Consider the following 18,903-nt stretch of genomic DNA (forward strand, 5'->3'; position numbering starts at 1 on the left):
AATCTGGTATTATATATTCTGTCACGTCCATCTAGTAATTATCCTAACAGAACTGTGCAGTGGTAGAAGTGAATATCAACACATTAGAAGGGTCAAAACCAGACCAAGAGCCTTTGAAAAGAAACAGCATGTTTAATTAATCATATGTGATAGCGCCAATTTGTGGGCACTTATGATATGCACTCAGAAAATTAAATAGCCAACCTATCTCATAACATTAATTTAATTAAAAGGAATTGTTTCAATGCTGTGTATACTATCATAAAAAAGATGTAATGGTGAAATATTTCCTTGAAACTATGAAAGAATACTGTCCTTTTTCTAGATAAGGATTAAAGGTAGAGTCGGCATTTGAAATGTAGCTATAAGAACGTGTGTTTAATGCATAAATCATAAAACACATGTCAGAAAACAATTACTATATAAACTGCAGAGCACTATCTGTTCACTAGAGAACTGAAGGCAGGATCCAGTGGAAGTCCTGTGTTGCTATATGTGTCAATAAATCATGTCCACTAGGGGAGAGCCGGGACGAAAGTAACACTTTTTTGTTTGATCCATTTACTCCGAAATTAATAGAAATAGAGATCCCATATTTTATGATGCACAACTTGCACACGTCCTTCATTATTATCAACTGTAATTATCGGGATATATTATAGGATATATGAGTTTAACATAAACAAGGCCGAGAATGGACCGAGTGCAGTGTTACTTTTGTCCCTGCCGAGCGGGACGAACGTAACACAGGAGTGGGTCGGAGGTAACCGTAAATTAAGGGTGCTCGTATCTCTGTTTTTCGGGTTTGTAATTCTTTCACTTCCCACCATTGTCTCTGTGAAATATCCTCATCATTATTCACAAAGAACTTTGCTTCGATAACCCAGCATAGAGATCAGAATACATCATTATGAAATATAAATGAAGTTGCCAGAAATACATGTTTTTGTTTTTTTGTCCCTGGAAGTTTGGCATCACCGACAAGTGGTTGGATTGTAAAACTCAAGACTCAAATGTACTCCCAGTTACCATTTCCTGGCTTTCCAGAAATTTATTTATCATTCAACATAATGTAGATTGTAGCCTTTCTTGGTACTGTACCTTTTCAGATATTTGATACATAATTACAGGAGACCCTATATCAGGGTGCTTAGTTACAACATGCTACACATGCTTCACAAGAAAAGTTGCAAAAATAAGCTACATTAAGCTTAATTGACCAGTGGTTTAAACTGATGTTGTCTGGAATATGGAATTACACACATGTAACCGATGAGCTTTCAAATGGTTGATGCGCAGGTACGTGACTGCCAAGATTTTGAAGAAGTGCAGGTCATTGATTAAGCATAAAGCTTTTTTAAAAAGTTGCAGCAGAAGCATGTCGTTTAGCCAATAAGATACAAACATATGCATTGTGCTTTAAATATAAACTTTATAACCAAATTTTTTTCAAGCATCGACATACTGAGCAGCCATTTAAAACCAATATTACTTTGAATACTTCATTAACAATTCATCAAACTCGCGCTATTTTATATCTCCTTTTTCTCTTATTTCGTGATGGCCTGACTATATCACCTATCCCTCAATCAATAGCATGTGCCATGTCAGTTGTAATGTCTCTTCACATTAATTACTTCAACGGTCTTAAGTGGTTAAAGTGGTAATTTAGAAGCCACGGCTTTTGTGTTAGCCTACTTCGGGACCCAACCTACGCATCCCTGAGGCCGAGGATGGGAACAGTTGCTTATCCGATAGGATTAGAATATCTGTGCTGAGGCTGAATGGAAAAAATACCCATCATCCACTATACTCCTGTAAACTCCGTGTACGATCATGGCTCCGCCGAAATAATGCGTTTCGTCTGATTAAGTCTACACCATAACGGGTAAACTAATATTTTACTCAAATTTGAAATTCTAAACATGCAATTAGTTATTATACCACACTCTCTTCTCCCGTCAAGATGCAGTAATGGGTCAGATTAAAGTCGGAACACTGTCTAGCGGCTGCAGTTGTTGCACCGGGCGCCATGTTCGTTTGGCTAGTTAGCTAGCTTGCAAGTGTTAGCTAATGAATGTGTTGTGATGATTTTATATATGTTAGTTATATTGGTTCTGTTCGCGGTGAGTCGAGGAAAGACTCCCGTGGAGGCCAATCTACAGTGTTAATTTTGACAGAGAACAAAGTATTCCCATATCCCTTGAATATGTTCCCACCAGTGCACAAATAAGCAGTTGGATGCATTTGTTGACAAAAGGTATGGGATGGCAAGGGGCGGCACTAGCAGTAGCACTGCCGTGGCTAGCTAGTTTACTAGCAGATGTTAGCTCGTACTTGAGCGTTTTCGCTTGGCCTGCAAATTAAACTATTAGATATTAACGTAGTGTCGCTCTTAAACCATTGCTTTATCCTGTGAGCTGTCAAAAACAACCATTTACATTGCTCATGAAAAAATGCCAGAAACGTTTGATGGGATCCAAACTATGTAACGGTCGCTAGCTAGCTGAGATACTTGTCAATGCTAACTAGATTGCTACCTAGCTGAGACACTTAGCAATGCTAACTAGATTGCTAGCTAGCTGAGATACTTAGCAGTGCTAACTAGATGGCTAGCAAGATCGCTCGATCCATCAAACATGGACGTATTCTCACCTCGTAACGTGTGCTAATTAAGGTTGGCTAAGTTTGATGAGTGATTAACCTTACAGTCAATTTTAGTTAACCCTTTACAGTGTAAGATCACACATGTGATTACAATGTTCTTAATTGAATATTCGAATCCTGATATAAGCAATAGCACCGCTGGTATCAGAAAGCACCGGAGTTCTAGAACATTGATTTAAATTCTTTGGGAATAAAACAAAGCATTTAAAAAACTGCTATTCCAAGGGTTGATAAAGTAAGCTTACATTTCAATTTTATTTGCGCTTTTTACAGAGAACTGTCACTTTACAGAGTAGCAAGGCAAGAGACAGCAAACACCAGGCCTGAACTCCCAAATAGCAAGTACGTAAGGTGAAAAAACTCCCAATGGGGAGAAAACCCTTCAAACGGCATTCGTTGCTTTCAATTGCATTTGACTTAATTCCACTAATCTAGTTGTCTAGAAGCAATACTACTTCGAAAACATGGGCCTTATTATATTTAGCTGGCAAGATATTGACACTGCAATAATCCAACTTTCCCAACCTAATGTGTTTTCACAGACTAAGAGGTCGTTTTGTATGGAATTCCAAGTTAAAACACTTTGAACATGTCGTTGCGTCATTGTAACCTTGATTTCTTCCTTGACCAGTTTCAAAATGTCGGAGCTTTTTATGGAGTGTGAGGAGGAGGAGCTAGAACCATGGCAAAGGAGGATCCCAGAAATTAATTTGGTGGATGATGACGATGACGACGACGATGAACCAATTTTTGTTGGAGAGATCCGTAGCTCCAAAGTGACTCCAAACACCAGGCCAAGTATGAGTTTGTCCCGCATTCGACCCTGTTGCTTACACCCAGCGCTCATTTATGTTATTAGGTAGATAAATTGATACTTTGAGGCTCATGTACACCACACTAGTAGCGGCTTCTACACGAAGCCGCGTATACTATGTTTTCGCGAAGCTTCTGCAAAGTAATGGCAGGGATGAGATGGTGTACACCGGAAGCCAATGCGCATGGATCACGAGCGAACCAAATGCGGGCATGCTGCAGCACAGCTTTGCAGTAAGCGTCTGTTTTATAGTTCCGTTTTGCTTCGCGATACAGCGTATGTTTATACACACAAATTTGCTATAAACTGCTGGATGTATATCTGAGTGCATCGTTATATCAATACATGCGCGTGCCATTTTACCACCTGTAATGTTGGAGAACAGAAGGTATTTCAACAAGGAGCTACAATGCTGAAGAGCTAGCCATTTTTGTTTTGTTTTGCAAGAAAATTAATTAAATTTTTGGCGAAAAGTCAGAGTTGCCTCTGTCAGATTTCACTGAGGGGTTCGTGATTTTGAAAATACACACCCAATATGCTGATTAAATGCCATGATTGGGAGAAGGGTCACCAGTCTGTGAGATGGCAATATAGGAAGTTGTATCAAAACTGAACTGTTGCGCCCAGCCAGTTTGATTTCTCATGTGTATTTGTTCTCAGTGTTTGCAACAAGGGCTTTTGGACAGCTACATAATGTGCCTAGCATTAAAACCGCAGATTATGACTGCTGAGGAAGATACACAGAGTTTGTGATTGTGAATTAAGTTTTTTGCACCTGCCTTTCAAAGCTTGTGATTTTGCTGGGGCATGATGAGCTTTGTCAGTTGTCTCCCATCCACCAATTATGAATGAAATCTTTGTTGTGCCACTGGCAAGTTCTCGAGGATGATCATTTCAGCACAGGAATACATAATGAAAATAGTTGACAGACGTTGTGAAGGGTATTGATAATTCTCCAAGAATGAGAATTAAGGTTGAAATACCAGGGAGAGGGAGGAGAGAGGCTGCTCTGAAAATAACTCACTGCCCAAGTGAATTAAATGTGAGAAAAATGGAGAGGGCAAATAGCTATAATATCCACCAAACTGTTAGGTATGGACATTTTGCATTGCATTTTTGGTATTTTTGCTTCTTGTAATTTTGTGGTAAAATAGGGGGGCCTAGATATAAATATCAACAACAAATTGCTGCTTATTTCTGTATAGAGAACTTATGTCTTGGGCATGACTGAAGCAAATGTAGCCTTCTGGAGAAAGTGCTAGAGACATGAAGCAAATGGAACTGTTGTGGACGCGAGCGACATGGACTGTCGGTCCTACGTGTCAGTTATGCGCCATGGCCACTACACGTGGTGTATATGAGCCTTTAGTGCTTCTGCTGTTTTGAGGAATGCTTCAGTGGTGAGGTATCTGCACTGAAATGTGCTAATTCCATGGGTTTGCTTTGCTGTTTGAAGATTGCATCTGCTATTTTTGGATTGATATATTTAGTTCATTTCATAAGGTTTGCTATGTGCCCAGGTCCCGCTCCTGTCGTAAAAGCTGTCAACCAGCGGCAGATCCTGCCAGCCGCCACCCGGAGCGTCATGCCCGTTTCGCCGGTGATGAGGGCCGGGGCCACCGTGCCGACGTCCCCCCAAAGGCCCCCACAGGCCACGACTGGCCCTCAGCCCGTCTCCTGCAGTTCCTCCGGACCCATAGTGCCCCAGCTCGCTGTCAGGGCAACAGCGCAGTCCGTCACCAAGTCCTTACTCATTCCTGTGGCATCTCAGCCTGGATCCCTGCCCACCGTCACACAGCCCGTGTCCCACATGTCCCACGCCTTATCCGCACAGTCTCACCAGCCCATAATTATCAACAACCAGGTAGCGTCTGCGTTCACTTTACTCAACACTTTTACTTCCTGCAGTTTATTCATATGTTCCTTGCATATCTGTAACTGGTAACATCGGTCTGAGGTAATTGGAATGTATTTCCCATTTTTTGTGATCCACGTCTAGATTGAAGTTGATCAGAACAGAGCAAATACACATTGATTCTTGATTTGAATGCTATCGTATGAAAATATCTTCCTTGTCATTCAGGGCTACATAGTGACATCTTCCCAGATAACCAACAATTCTACGTTCATCGCTTCTCTTGGGAATCAGTATCCACCTGGAACATCTTTCACCGTTCTTCCAGGTACATGTTCAAAGACTTAAGATTTCATACTGAAAGTAACAAATGTGCTCCTGTAATCGACTGCATCTCAATATGAGCAAAAGTATCTGGACACCACTTGGCCTGGGGCTGTTTTTCATGGTCTGGGTTAGGACCCTTTGTGCCAGTGAAGGCAAATCTTTATGCTACTGCATACAGCGACATTCTAGACGATTCAGTGTCATGTGTAATGATTCCTTCTTTTCATCCTTGCAGCTGGACAGCAGTTGCTGCCACAGGTGACTTCTGCGAAGGCTGTACCAGGGGTGGTCCACAGGCCCCAGGTGCAACTAATACAGAACAACATTGTCACCCTGGCCAACGTGCAGAGCCCTCCGCAGCCAAAGCAGCCGGCTGCGCAATTCTGCCCTACCAAACTGCAGCCTATACAAATGAACGCGGCCACACTTCAGCCCATACAGGTTGTATCGTCTGCAGTGCAAAGCAAGCTTGTCACCCCGCCAAAACCACAGAACTCTCCTGGTGCCACATCCAAGCAGCCGTCACCTTTACTGCAGGTCATGAGCAATACTACAGGTATGCTGAAAGATGCTACGCTATGACTGGGTCATTGGCTTCAATCTGGTCGCCATTTTTGTTAGCCATAACCTTTATCCCTGTGGGTCTGATTTTGCTTTCCTTTCAGGAATCGGGATGAATGCAGTTAAACGGGACTCTCCACCTGATGCCACAAGCAATGCCACTAAAAGGACTAAACTGGAATTGGGTGCGTGTTTTTTGCCTGTAAATTAGCTCAAAGATGGGAATCAAGGGCTGTATCTGTTTCTGGTTTTCATGTCAAATTCTGGCCTTAATTACTTAATTAGTCCTAACATTTAGGCTACACCATCTGCATTTTAGCTGCATTTTTTGAAAAGAGGACGAATCACAGTCGAAGACTGTTTTTGTGACCCTGTATGAAATACTTTACTGTTGTCTAGTCTACGCGTTAACCAATGTTGGTCTGTACAGCTAGTTAGGTAATTTAGCCTGGCTAATTGGTGGAAAAATACCTGCATACACACACTGGCCCTACAGGACTGGAATTGCTCACCTGTGTATTAGGTAGCCGGTTCTGTGAAACGGAAACATGAAAATTCAATGAAGCTCCAGGACATATGAATTTGCATCTGACATTCGATCGCATTTTCTTGTGATGTTTAGCATAAGTGAGGGAATCATCACATGCTTGTCAATCATCACAAGAGAGCAGTCCATAATTCTCAGAACCTTCAGTTTATGTGCAGCTTGCATAAAGTTCCAAGTATAGAAGAAGCTGTAAATAATTAATGTGGGAAACTTATTTTTTACAGGAGCTTCCAATGTTTCTGATTGCACACAAAATGGGACTCCTTTTAGAAAGAAGTGTCCAAGGTGCAATATTCAATTTAACCTCCCAGATCCAATGAGAAATCATATGAGGGTGAGTGCCTATTTACCTCGTGACGTGCTTGCCAGTTGCAACACTTCAAGTCCTGATGTAATTTTTTAAATTTTTTAAATGCTGTGACTGAAAATTGCGTTGCTGTTGAAATGGTCTTGACTGCACATTGTCTTAATTGGACTGAGTATTAATGGCAGGTTTCTGTATCTTTCTTTTCCTGTAGTACTGCTGTTCTCATTTGATAGACAGTGTTTTCCCGACAACGTCCAAGCTGGGTAAACCTTCCCCTCCAGTCAGGATGATGGATGCCGAGAAAGGAAAACTCATTATGCTGGTCACTGAATTTTACTATGGGAGGCATGAGGGGGACAAGATAGCCCAGAAGGATCAGAAGGCCAGCATCACTTTTAAGTGCAACAGCTGCCTGAAAGTCCTGAAGAACAATATCAGGTATTGCTTTTATAAAGACCCATGAACTTCATTCACGGCAGAGTTTTCTGAACATTGATGTTGGGCACCGATTCATTTTGTAGATTCATGTTTCATCCTTTAATGTCTTGGTCCTCTTGTGGAAACATGAATATTGCTTGATCTTGAAATTAAGAATGAATTGTTACAGACATTCTTGGAAACTTGGCCTGTATCTGTATCTAAATATCGGAAAAAAGGCCGTGATATGGCAGTCTGGAGGTACATCCATGAATAAATCAGTTTGAAAGTGTAGGTAACTGTTGAATAAGTTTCAATAACAATTTATTATGTGTTACTGTTGCTTTCACAACCAGAGGATTCTGTAAACTGGACTAATTTACAAGCCTTTGCTGACTAAAATTGGTGATATATCAACGAGATGAGAAAGTGAAAGTCTAGGACAAAGTTTAAGGGTACATGTTATTATTGGGGGTGTATCGGTGTCGACCAACGATAGTTATAGAAACTCAACTTAAAAGTTAAAATGTTATTAGCCAGTAAGCTAAGTTTATGGCCGATATGGTGACATAACAGACGTGCGCCAGAGGAGGCGATTTGATGCGCTGCCGCTGCTGCTGTAAATGAAGTGAAAATGTCACGCTTAAAAATAGCCGAATCACGCGCTTGCTGTGCATAAGCGAGCGTCATGGTCTCGGACTGAATCCAGCCCGTGCCAGTGCCAACTGCGGCTGGCAGCCTCTCACAGCCAGCGCACAATCGGCGTTACCTCGCCCAAGGGATATATGGGAAGGACTCAGTCAGTGGGGATAGCGGTGTTCTTCACCTGAGCGACTCCTGCTGGCCGTCCGGGCGCCCGCGGCTTGCTCACTGTGCACGCGTATGATTGGGTCTCCTCCGTCCCTGCTCTGCATTTGCGCGGCTTGTGGCTGTGGTGTGAAAAGAAGCAGCTGGCTGATGCCGCGTGTTTTAAGAGAACCACGAGTTGTCTTCACTCTCCCGAGCCGGTAGCTGGGGTCGTTCCTGAGTACGCTTGTACATATGTTTGAATTTTCTTATCATGTTTACCAGCCACTCAAGCAAACTGTAAAGATCCTCAGTAGCTCTCCAGACTCATGCTATGTGCTTAATAAAGTAAGCAAGTTACATGTTGGTTGAAAATGGGTGTTACATGTATTGGCCAATATGGCCAGTTGAATGGCGGTCATTGATACTAGCCCCACACGTTCCATATCTGGTGTAAACTCCGAATTAGGTCCGTTGTCATGTTTTAGCGATTTAAAAAAATTAGAGCTTGAAAATTATAATTTACTTAAATTCTTAAGATGTTAAATTAAAAAATTGAATTATTAAACAAGCTTGAGCAATATTCAGTTTCCACAGTCATTTTCATATTACAATGCAGAAAAAGTTTGGCCGTTTTTTGCTACTTGCTACAGTAGCTGTGGTTTGTGCCACCTATAGAGGCAAGAGAGAAGAGGCAGCAACAGCAGTCAGCTAATTAAGAAGTGCCCCAGATCTTCCAAAGAAAATGTAAATGTAAATAAGATTGTTTTGGAAATATAGCAGGCTACAACATTTACTTAGCTGCCTTATTTGCATAGTTCATAGCCTTAGAGCAAGGAAGCTAACATTTTTGGCTTAATGTTTGCCTTAATGTTTCTATACAACCTGCTTCTTTACAGGTAAAATGAAATTTATGTAGACTGGTCTGAGTTTTAGAATAGATAGGACAGAATAGAATAACCTTTCCCATAGGTAACTTCAGGTGAAGCAGCCAGCATACAAGTAATTACATAAACAATTTACATAAATTACATTAAGAAAGAAAATGACAGAGATTGCATTTATGCAACTAGGCTAAGCTAAGTGAGGCTGTTCTCAGAGTGGTTAGGCCTGCGATTGTAGGAGGCTTTAAAGTGAGGACTGTCTGTCTGTAGAAAGTGATAAGGAACAGAGGCAGGCCAGAAGATGCAAAATGCTGCAGCCTTACTTTTATCCCCCAGATAGAGGGCGTTCTCAGGAGGAATTCCCATCTGGGGCAAGCGATGAGTAATGGCCGTTAGTTTAGGCGGTGGAGTAGCTGTTCCTTTGATGGAACAACGTGACACTTAGAACACTACAGAGAAAAGGCCCAGTAAGCTGTTTTAATGGGTTGGATGCGTTGTGTTTTTGCACTGTGCGTCAGGCGGCTAAGGTCACGGTTCCCTCACATAAAGATGTCTATTAGAGGAGCTGAAGAAGCAGAATGTAAGAAATGAAAAATGGGCCATGCCTCGTAAGGGCAGCCTTGGCAGGCAGGGCCGGAGAGACCGAAACCGAAACGCGAGACGTGCCTGCTTGTGAGCTGTGTTTAATTGCAGCCATTTTAATGGCTATGATGCTCTCTTTGAAAAGTGAGGTGCAAGGAGAATCGCCACTAATATGTCTCATTTTAAAAGCCTATGGGAGACGATGCACGGCGTTGGTCCATTTACAGGTCATACCCTCTTTTGAAGACACTTTTTCATTGCATTTGGCTCATTAATTATACTTTATCCTTTTCCAAAAAAAAGGGTAAAGGTTTTCCCCGTTTGGGAATAAAACATGTTGGTCTGTGCAGGTCCGATTACTGATCTGGGTTAAAAAAAAAAAAATACAGTACTAGCTAATTAGGACATAGCTTTCAAATGATTTAAGTATGCCTGAATTTAATTAGACACAAACACTAGATGAAGTGTGCTGGATTTACTGCACAGTTTTTATACACCTATTAAGTTCTGAAGATATGTCAGTTGCATGAAAAAGCAAGATATTTTGAGTGAATCTTTCTTACTTTCAAGCATGGTGTGCTTTTTAATGTATTTTAAGTATCTTTTTTGTTGACGAAAAACAGAATGGAAGCCAGCACAACCCCCCATTCCTATTTGAATGTAATGAATGTGGTTGTGGTCTTGTTGGTTTATTTTTATGACGCTTTGTCAACAAGCGAGACAAAGTATGCCCGACGCTGGCAGCGGCGCCTCGGGTTTTGCCGAAGGCCCATGCAGGTGTCTCTTCTCTCTCCCCGTGTGCGTCCTCGCAGGTTCATGAACCACATGAAGCACCACTTGGAGCTGGAGAAGCAGAGCAATGAAAGCTGGGACAGCCACACAACCTGCCAGCACTGCTTCCGCCAGTACTCCACCCCCTTCCAGCTGCAGTGCCACATCGAGAGCGCCCACAGTCCATACGAGTCTACCAGTACGGGCTGCCCTTTCCCTTACCCCAACCCTACAGTACTTCAGAACACGGGTTCCCAACCCTCATTCAACAGCTGGAGGTCTCGTTGAGCCGCTAATTAGTAGAATAGGTGCGCCAAATTACAGTTGAAATGAAAACCTACAGGGCAGATCTCCAAGAACAGGGTTGGGAACCCTGCGTTCAGAAGCACCCACCCTGCACATTTAGCTCCCTTTATGTAGTTTTATTTTCACAGCTCCCCATCAAGTTTCACTGAATTGCAGAAAAATATTTTGAAGTTATTGTTGAACCAGAGCCAGGTCCTGCATTCAGATCCTTTTTAACAGTAGATATGTTTGCATGGCAATTTCTGTAATTGATTTTCTTGTTTGCTTAAACTTGTTGCCTCCTGGTAACGTGTATCTTTCCTCTCCTCACATTGCTTTTCAGCCAATTGCAAAATATGCGAGTTAGCCTTCGAGACTGAGCAAGTGCTCTTGGAACATATGAAAGACAATCACAAGCCTGGTGAAATGCCCTATGTTTGCCAGGTATTTATTTATTGATTTATTTGTGTAATTATTTATTTTGCCAAAGCAAATCTGAGAGCAATATCTAAATCATGCCTTTGCTTTGTTCTCCCCAGGTCTGCAACTACAGGTCATCGTTCTTCTCTGAAGTGGAGAGTCACTTCCGATCCGTTCACGAAAACACTAAAGATCTCCTCTGTCCCTTTTGCCTTAAAGTCCTCAGAAGTGGCCACATGTATATGCAGCATTATATGAAGCATCAGGTGAGAGAATGAAAATACATACATGTGTTAAATACATGCACTTTCCTCCAGCATAAAGATGATTCATGGACTAAACCTTGAATGGATTTTGCAGTTCAGAACTACTTGCAGATACCAATGCAGTTAAAATTTCTTAAGGTTCAGGCTGGGATGTTTTTGTTACTGAAAAAAAAGTTATAATGGTCTGAAAACAATGGACTGTGTGTTGTCCATACAGACATTAGTCTTTTTGTCACTGACTATACTTACGTTTATATACTAAGTATACATAAGTAATTAATTGAAAATTAAAGACATACTATGTATTTTTAGCCTTGCTGTGGTCCTGTGTATACGCCAACTCGCCTTCGTTTTTGTATTTAATATCCATTTTTATAAATTGTTTATATTTTTTATCCGTTTATTTGTATTATATATCCATTTTTCGATAGCTATCGCCATCGAGGAAAAGCAATCCCAAGGTTGAGTTTGTTTTTATAACGAGCCCTGTCGGCCTGTTTCGCTTCGCTGTACTTACGCTTCTACACTTCCGCCATTGCAGTAGTTAGCTAGCTACAAACGCTCCGCTAAAACCTGGTGCCACCCCACAGGATCTGTAGACATTTAATGTAGTGTCTTCACTCAGTATTTTTTTTAACAGATTTTCCTTGGTATATTTTTTCACTGTGATTGTTGCTAAGAATGTGCTGATGTTTATGAAGTTTCTGGACTTCAGCAAAAAAAAAAAAAATCTTTGAAGTGGAAAATTTGCTCTTACAGCCATTCCTTTGCAACTTCTTGAATTTGTGTTTAAAGCCTGCTGATATCAATTCTATGTAACAGCAGGCTTGCTGTACTTTTCATTAGAGTGGTTGAGCTCCCCTACGCCATTCTGCAGTGTGTAATAGGCTGACTCATTTGCTTACTTTGCACAGGGAAGCCTTACCAACAGGGATGGAATTTAATATACCATCAGAGTGAAATTTTTGTTGCTGTTTCTTTTATTCTTTAACGCTTTGTTGAGGTTGCAGTATGGTTAATTATATATCCTTGTTTAGTGAACCAGCTGTTGATTTGAATTTTTTTGTATTAATATTGCAGAAAAAAGGAATTCATCGATGTGGCAAATGTAGGCTGAATTTTCTCACTTATAAAGAGAAAGCGGATCACAAGACTCAATTCCATAGAACATTTAAGAAACCCAAAACCTTAGAGGGGCTCCCTCCGGGAACGAAGGTATGGTTGTCCTTGATTTAATGTCACGATGGCTTTGGAGCAATTGAATAAGCTAATGAAAAATTGGACACTGAAATTCAGGGTGATCCAAGAAATCCAAGATGTCGTCTGTTTGTTCAGGTCACCATTCGTGCTTCTCTGTTGGGCGGGTCCTCCACTTCAGCCGGCGCCCCGAGCAGGTCCATCGTCAGCATCATGCCCAGCAGCCCCACCTCCAAACAGCCGAGCAAGTCGCACTCCAGCACAGCAAAATCAAAGTCCTCCTCACAGAACAGCGGCCCTGGAAGAGCCAGGCCTTTCCAGACCAAGAAACAAGAACGCCTCAACTCCAAACTACAGGAAAGGAGCAATGAGGCACTGAGGAATGTCAGGTATTCAGCTTTCACTCTTAGCTTGTCCACATTAGAATTCCACAGTAAGCCTTTCCTTGTTTTCTCAGTACAGAGATCTTAGTTTAGTATTAGTTTTTTTGTTTTTTTACATTTATTTTAACATTCATTTATACTGAGTAGGTTGACTGAGCATGCTTTCTCTTTTGCGCCCTCTAATTTTATGATTATGATTTATTTTTGTGGTGTATCGGGTTTCCATAAAAATGATTTTTTATGAGAAAGGGTTTGAAAAAGGAGTGATAAATACTCACCCTTTTGTTGCACTGACAATTGTCTGGATAGAAAAATGATGTAACGGATACTGTGTACTAATTTCTTTGTTCTCTTTCCCAGAAATCACATGGGCGAGCAGATATGTGTTGAATGTTACACAAAAGTCACAGACTTCTATTCTCACTATCCAATGGTGCTGAACTGCGGTGCCTGCAAGTATCGTACGTGCTGCAAGAAGTCTTTTGAAAATCACATGATCAGGTGAAGTTTATTTTGAATCCATTTGCAAATACAATGATCTAGAAGTATTTTCCCCTCTCTTTTTACGGTTTAGTCTCCTGTCAATTTTGTTAAAGGACACATTTTTTCTTCCGCAGGTTTCATAGTGCTGTTTCCAGAGACCGATTTAGAAAAACGAAGAAGCCTCGGGGTAGTCTACGGTAGGAGAATAGTACTTCCTGTGACACACAATGTTTGTTTATTGCATGTTTGTTTCGAAGCCAGGTGTCTTTCATGCAAGCTTGAAAAGATTTGATTCTGGCTGTGTAGCGCTTAGAGACTTCATTATCGATTTAACCATTGATAACGCTCTCCTTGTTCTTGACCTTTAAGTTTTTTAATTTATTACCTCTGTGTGTTTAACTGTGGCATCTCTCTTGTCATGAAAATGTTTTTTGCAGGAGTATAACACTCGTTTGTCTCAACTGTGACTTCCTGGCGGATGCATCGGGCACCAACCTCATGAGCAAACATTTGCTTGACAGACCAAACCACAATTGTCAGGTCATCATCGAGAAAGGTAGAGAGTGTGTTTATGTGTGTGTGTCATATTAAGAAACATTTCCTTGAAAGTTACTTGTGTGACAACTCCATGTATTTTCACATTTTGCAGGAATTTCTTCTACTGAGGAAAAACCCAAAACTGGGTGAGTTTTTCTTTTAACCACTGGCTGCTGATGGATCACTTCTCTGTATTTCTCTTATGTATCCCAAAGCATCCTAGTGTATCCTAAAATAGGGACAAAATCCTAGTCGCTTTTAAAATTCTGTGCTACTCAGTTTATGGATATTTTAAAATAATAAATGGTTCATGTTCAGGCTAATTGCTCTCTTGTGATTCTATTGTCTGTAGAAGTAGAGTGTCTAATTTAACATAATTTTATGAGTATATAAAGGGGTACATTTCAATTTCAATACTTGATAATCTTTAAAAAAAATTGATTTCTTCTTTAATCAGAAGCCCTTTCATGGTCTTCTTCAAACAGGGGTCACTTGGATATTTCTTTTGTGGCTAGTTGAAACTTGAGCTTTTTTAGTGGTCATTCCTTTAGTTTGGATGGATAAAAGATGGGTAATGTGTGTGTGGAGGATGAGGAGGATAAAAATGCAGTCATGCATCTCTGTTTAGATGCACGTGTCTGCAAGTGGATCCTCAGATTTCTAAAGAGCTGTATCTAAGCTCCATTTAGAAAATGTTGCCAACAACTGTGGAGCATTTCCTTGAGTTGCATAGTTTTCAAATAGTTTCAAATAGTTGCATAGTTATCTGGAATAGAATAATCCTGAAATCCTCATTGACCATTTGGAACTTTCAGCCACGATGCTGCAGCTTTAATATATTTGTGTTATTTTGTATAAACAAGTAGCTAAGTACAGAAAAAGAAATTTAACACGACTGGGGAAAAAAGTGCATCCATTCAAATCTACTTGGGTTCTTTGGAAGATTTTTTCACTGATGCATTTCAGAAAAAATTTAATCCACTGAAAGTGTTGGGTTGGGCACTAATAATTTTTACATTTTCTGTATGATTATTTTGCTTTGAATAGCCACCTGTGTAATTGGTGTGGCCATTCAAAGATTTTATATGCAATATGTTTTGAAGCATTTGCTGGCTTTCATCTGAACAGTCTTAATTGAACTCCTTTGAGGAGGTGTCCTGCATGTAATATTTGCTTGCATTATGTCCTTTAACAGGCCAGAGCTTCAAACATCTGCAGGAGACCCTGGTGACTTTACGGTTAGTTTGGATGATTTGAACTGTTGTTGAACTGTAACAATAAAAAAAAACCACTTCACTGTCAACTGTTGGCAAAGTCTTAAAAGAACTTTGAAGTAAATTTTACTCCTGCAGAGTGTATTTAATCCCTTTTAGACACTTGAATTAATTAACACTGAACATGTTTATTATGTATATGCTTCAATTTTGCATTTCTCTTCATTTAACTTTAAATAGAGAGTTGAATCGGATGTTCTGGGTGGAGATTTGGACCCTGCGGATACAAGCAGGTAATTGCGAAACCACCACATTAATTGTTTCGATGCATTTTAGCTCGTTCCTTTATTTATTTTTTCCCTATTTGTTTGATGGTTTAGAAAGGACAAAGGAGACTCTCAACTCGATTCTCATAACAAGCCATCCGAGGAAAGTCAGGCAGAACCTTCGGAGGTCAAAGATTCCAGGCCTGCTTCTGAAACGGAGAGCAAAGGAGGTGAAATGCCTGAAGGCAGCCGGACTGATGCGAATGATGGAGGGATCCCAGAGAACGAAGAGAAGGAAAAAGACGAGACTCCTGCAAAGGCACCAGAGCCGGTCGAGAGGGACACATCACCAGGAGAGCCCAGTGGCGGAAGCCCACCTGAGAAAGAAAAGCAGGAGGAGCCGTTGTCAGAACCCACGCCTCCCTCCAGACCCGCTGACCGTGAGACAGAGGAGGTGGAGGAGGAGGAGGAGGAGGATGGGTCGCCAAAGGAGGACGTACCGTTCGAGGAGTTCCTGAGAAAAGCCGAAGAGCCGGAGTCGGCCGGCTCGGATGCCAGCGAGCAGGGCAGCGCCCACCTGGAGCCCCTCACTCCCTCAAAAGTACTGGAGCACGAGGCCACCGAGATCCTGCAGAAGGGCAGCAGCCCAGCTCCCGAAAGCAAAGCTGAAGCTCCCTCTGACAGCGCCGATGAAACCAGCCGCCCCTCAAGCCCCGACAAATCTAAAGACGCCTCGGCCTGACAGGAGCGAATGCAGTTTTTACTTTGACACTTGTTGCATTCTCAAACCTGTACTGTGAGGCGCGGAGGAGGGGCGGAAACTTTTGTAACAATACTGTATTATCGATATACACGTCTCTGAACAATTATCTGAAAGTAAGTCAAATGTTTGGCTGAATGGGTGCAGAAATGAAATGAGTTAATGTGTTACTTGAGATACCTTTTCATGTACAGTTTTACTACACTCCTGTAAACGGTAGTACTCCTGCCAGTCTAACAAGCTAACAAGTGAACCTTCGGAAAAACCATTGGACCATCCCGTTAAAGTGTTTTGTGCATGTGTTCTGACTGTGTACAAGGAATCATCACTTTTGTTCTTGTTTCACGTAAGTAAGTGCTTCAATGGTAAGGACCTAGGAAGATGGATTAAAGGTTATCGTGATCCCAATTGGTGTAATATATCAAAATGCTTCTTAGCCAGCATGTAATACCAGAAGGGCAGCTACTTTAGGACTAGTGTATATTGCAATAAGTGTAATTTAGGCATGTAGCAAAGGATACATTTAAGTTCTCAATGTGAGGTCAATGCATTGACCTTAATATTTTTGCTACCCTATTATTTTGCTGGTAGATGTAGCAATTTTATATACTGATTTTTGGTACCTCGCATTAAAGGTTCATGTTTGCTTTTCGCTTCTCACAGTGTTAAGGTCTCCCTGTACTTTGTGTTGTGTTACTTTCCCCTGCTTTCAGTGGTAAGAAACGGAGACTTGAGAACGAATGTTTAAAGACGTTGCAGTCGGCTGTGGCTGCTTTTAAGGACTGTAAATAAACGTTTTGGTGATCTCACTCAGAGCAGTTGTGTATGTATATGGTTTTTGGAATCATGTTTGTCATGATAGAAACACATTTCACTGTATTCACTGTGGGGAAAAAAAAGAAAACTTTTCTCAATAGCCAATGTTAGATTTGTTTCTCTGGATCATTTCTGGCAGCATGTTGTGTCTCATCGTCCATGCCCACTGATGCCTCTGGGCTTGAGTGTTAGCCACCTTGACTGTCTGACAGGGCAGTCCCCTTTTCACCCTTGTTTAAGACACCCATTGCTAAGAGCTTGTTGGGCCAGAAGATGTTCTCGCTTTGGCCATGAAGGTCCAGACTTGCAGTCAGCCCCACAGTGTGACAGATAATTAGTTAGTCACTCTGGGATAGACGGTTGTGTTCTATGACCTCTCTTCATCGCACAGGAGTGCCTCCTCTAGAATGTTATGTGTTCTGAAACGGCACATCAACTTTGCGAAATGTAGAATACATCTGCTTTTAGGCATTGCAAAAATTGTTCCATTGATAAGGTTATTGTGTCAAGAAGGAATAAAGGCCTGGGAGTCAATTAGGCTTCAATGCCTGCAAGCTACAATGATGCTAATGCATCTAATTACACTGCTTTTTGTGAGGGTTTATTTACTATTAGGATTTCTTGCAGAGACAAGCACATGGGTAATAGTGGGATAATCCATTTGCTTTTCAATTTAGCCAAACTTGATAGAATTTATAATTAAAGGAATGAGCCTTTAATTTGGTTCCAGATGAGTGCAGGATGACAATGGCTTCACTGAAATCTTTGGGATAGGGGACTAAACTTGAGTGTGAAACTGATGTTCTTTGGTATTAGTAGCTTCAACTACTAATGCTAAGGAATGTATTGATTCTGCTTATGTTGCATTTGGTTCCATTCAGCAGGCATTTTAGCGGTGATAGTTTTACATGCCTGTTTTTTTAGCTTTGAAATTGTAATGATATTGCTCATAAGCCTGCATATTATAAACTATCTAAAACTTTACCACTGTTTTGCTTTTAAATGATTATTTCTGTAATAATGACTTGGCAATACTGTAGTAATTGATCCCTTACTGAGGTCAACATGAAAGATATCTGAATTACTGCATTTCAAATTCCAACTCATGAAAAATTCAAACAAACATTTAGTTTACAGTGTCTCAAATCTGAGAATCCAAGGCATTCAGTCTGCAAATATAAATAATTGAATTACATATAAATATGAATATGAAATTTTCAAACATTTGCAAAAATTCCCAGTATGACAGTATTTCTGCAACTTGGTGGATTTGCTACTTGTTTGCACTCAAACTGAAAATGGTGCGGTTTGAGTGCTTGTTCTGCAACAAAGATTTGTTTGAATCAGGTGGCAGGCAGTTCATCTATCATTGGAGGTAACATTTGCAGAATATTTGGTTCAAATTAATAAATGTATGGAGATGTGCTCAGATCTCTACTTGGATCCAATGTTTGGAGCAGTACTTTCCTCTGGCGCCTAGGTACTAGCCTAATTCATGCATGCAGTATTTTAAGACTTTACAAGATATCTCTAAGCCTCCTTGGTCAAAAAGACAGGAAAAGAGAATAACAATACGATAACATTAAAGAACAACGAACAATCATCCACACTTCTTTGATTTTTTTGTATCTCCTGAGCCCATGCTTGGTATAAATGTAGGCTTGTGTCACCCCAGGCTATGCCAACCTTGTTTGAAGTGCCACGCTTTTTTCACATCGCATTCTCGTGGATGAGGTCTCGGTAGGAACCACACTCCTG

General features: G+C 41.0%; 1 protein-coding gene across 5 annotated transcripts; it reads left to right on the top strand.

The window, feature by feature from the left end:
* Positions 1-1,709: 1,709 nt before the first annotated feature.
* On the top strand, positions 1,710-17,144 carry znf280d (zinc finger protein 280D). 5 transcript variants are annotated; one of them, XM_064336402.1, is made up of 21 exons: positions 1,710-1,888; positions 2,941-3,009; positions 3,299-3,465; positions 5,002-5,345; positions 5,565-5,664; positions 5,899-6,219; positions 6,329-6,409; positions 6,996-7,105; positions 7,290-7,516; positions 10,560-10,717; positions 11,147-11,247; positions 11,343-11,489; positions 12,570-12,704; positions 12,825-13,075; positions 13,430-13,570; positions 13,687-13,749; positions 13,990-14,108; positions 14,202-14,235; positions 15,285-15,327; positions 15,544-15,596; positions 15,684-17,144. In XM_064336402.1, the coding sequence occupies exons 3-21, from the start codon at positions 3,306-3,308 to the stop codon at positions 16,309-16,311; spliced, it is 3,216 nt and encodes a 1,071-aa protein (XP_064192472.1). In that variant the 5' UTR covers positions 1,710-1,888; positions 2,941-3,009; positions 3,299-3,305; the 3' UTR covers positions 16,312-17,144. The 5 variants fall into 5 exon arrangements, with proteins under 5 accessions (XP_064192472.1, XP_064192471.1, XP_064192474.1 ...); XM_064336401.1 differs by lacking the exon at positions 2,941-3,009; XM_064336404.1 differs by lacking the exons at positions 1,710-1,888; positions 2,941-3,009 and adding an exon at positions 2,239-2,260.
* The last annotated feature ends 1,759 nt before the right edge of the window (positions 17,145-18,903 follow it).

This window comes from Anguilla rostrata, chromosome 5, assembly GCF_018555375.3.
Source record: "Anguilla rostrata isolate EN2019 chromosome 5, ASM1855537v3, whole genome shotgun sequence".
NCBI lineage: Eukaryota > Metazoa > Chordata > Actinopteri > Anguilliformes > Anguillidae > Anguilla > Anguilla rostrata.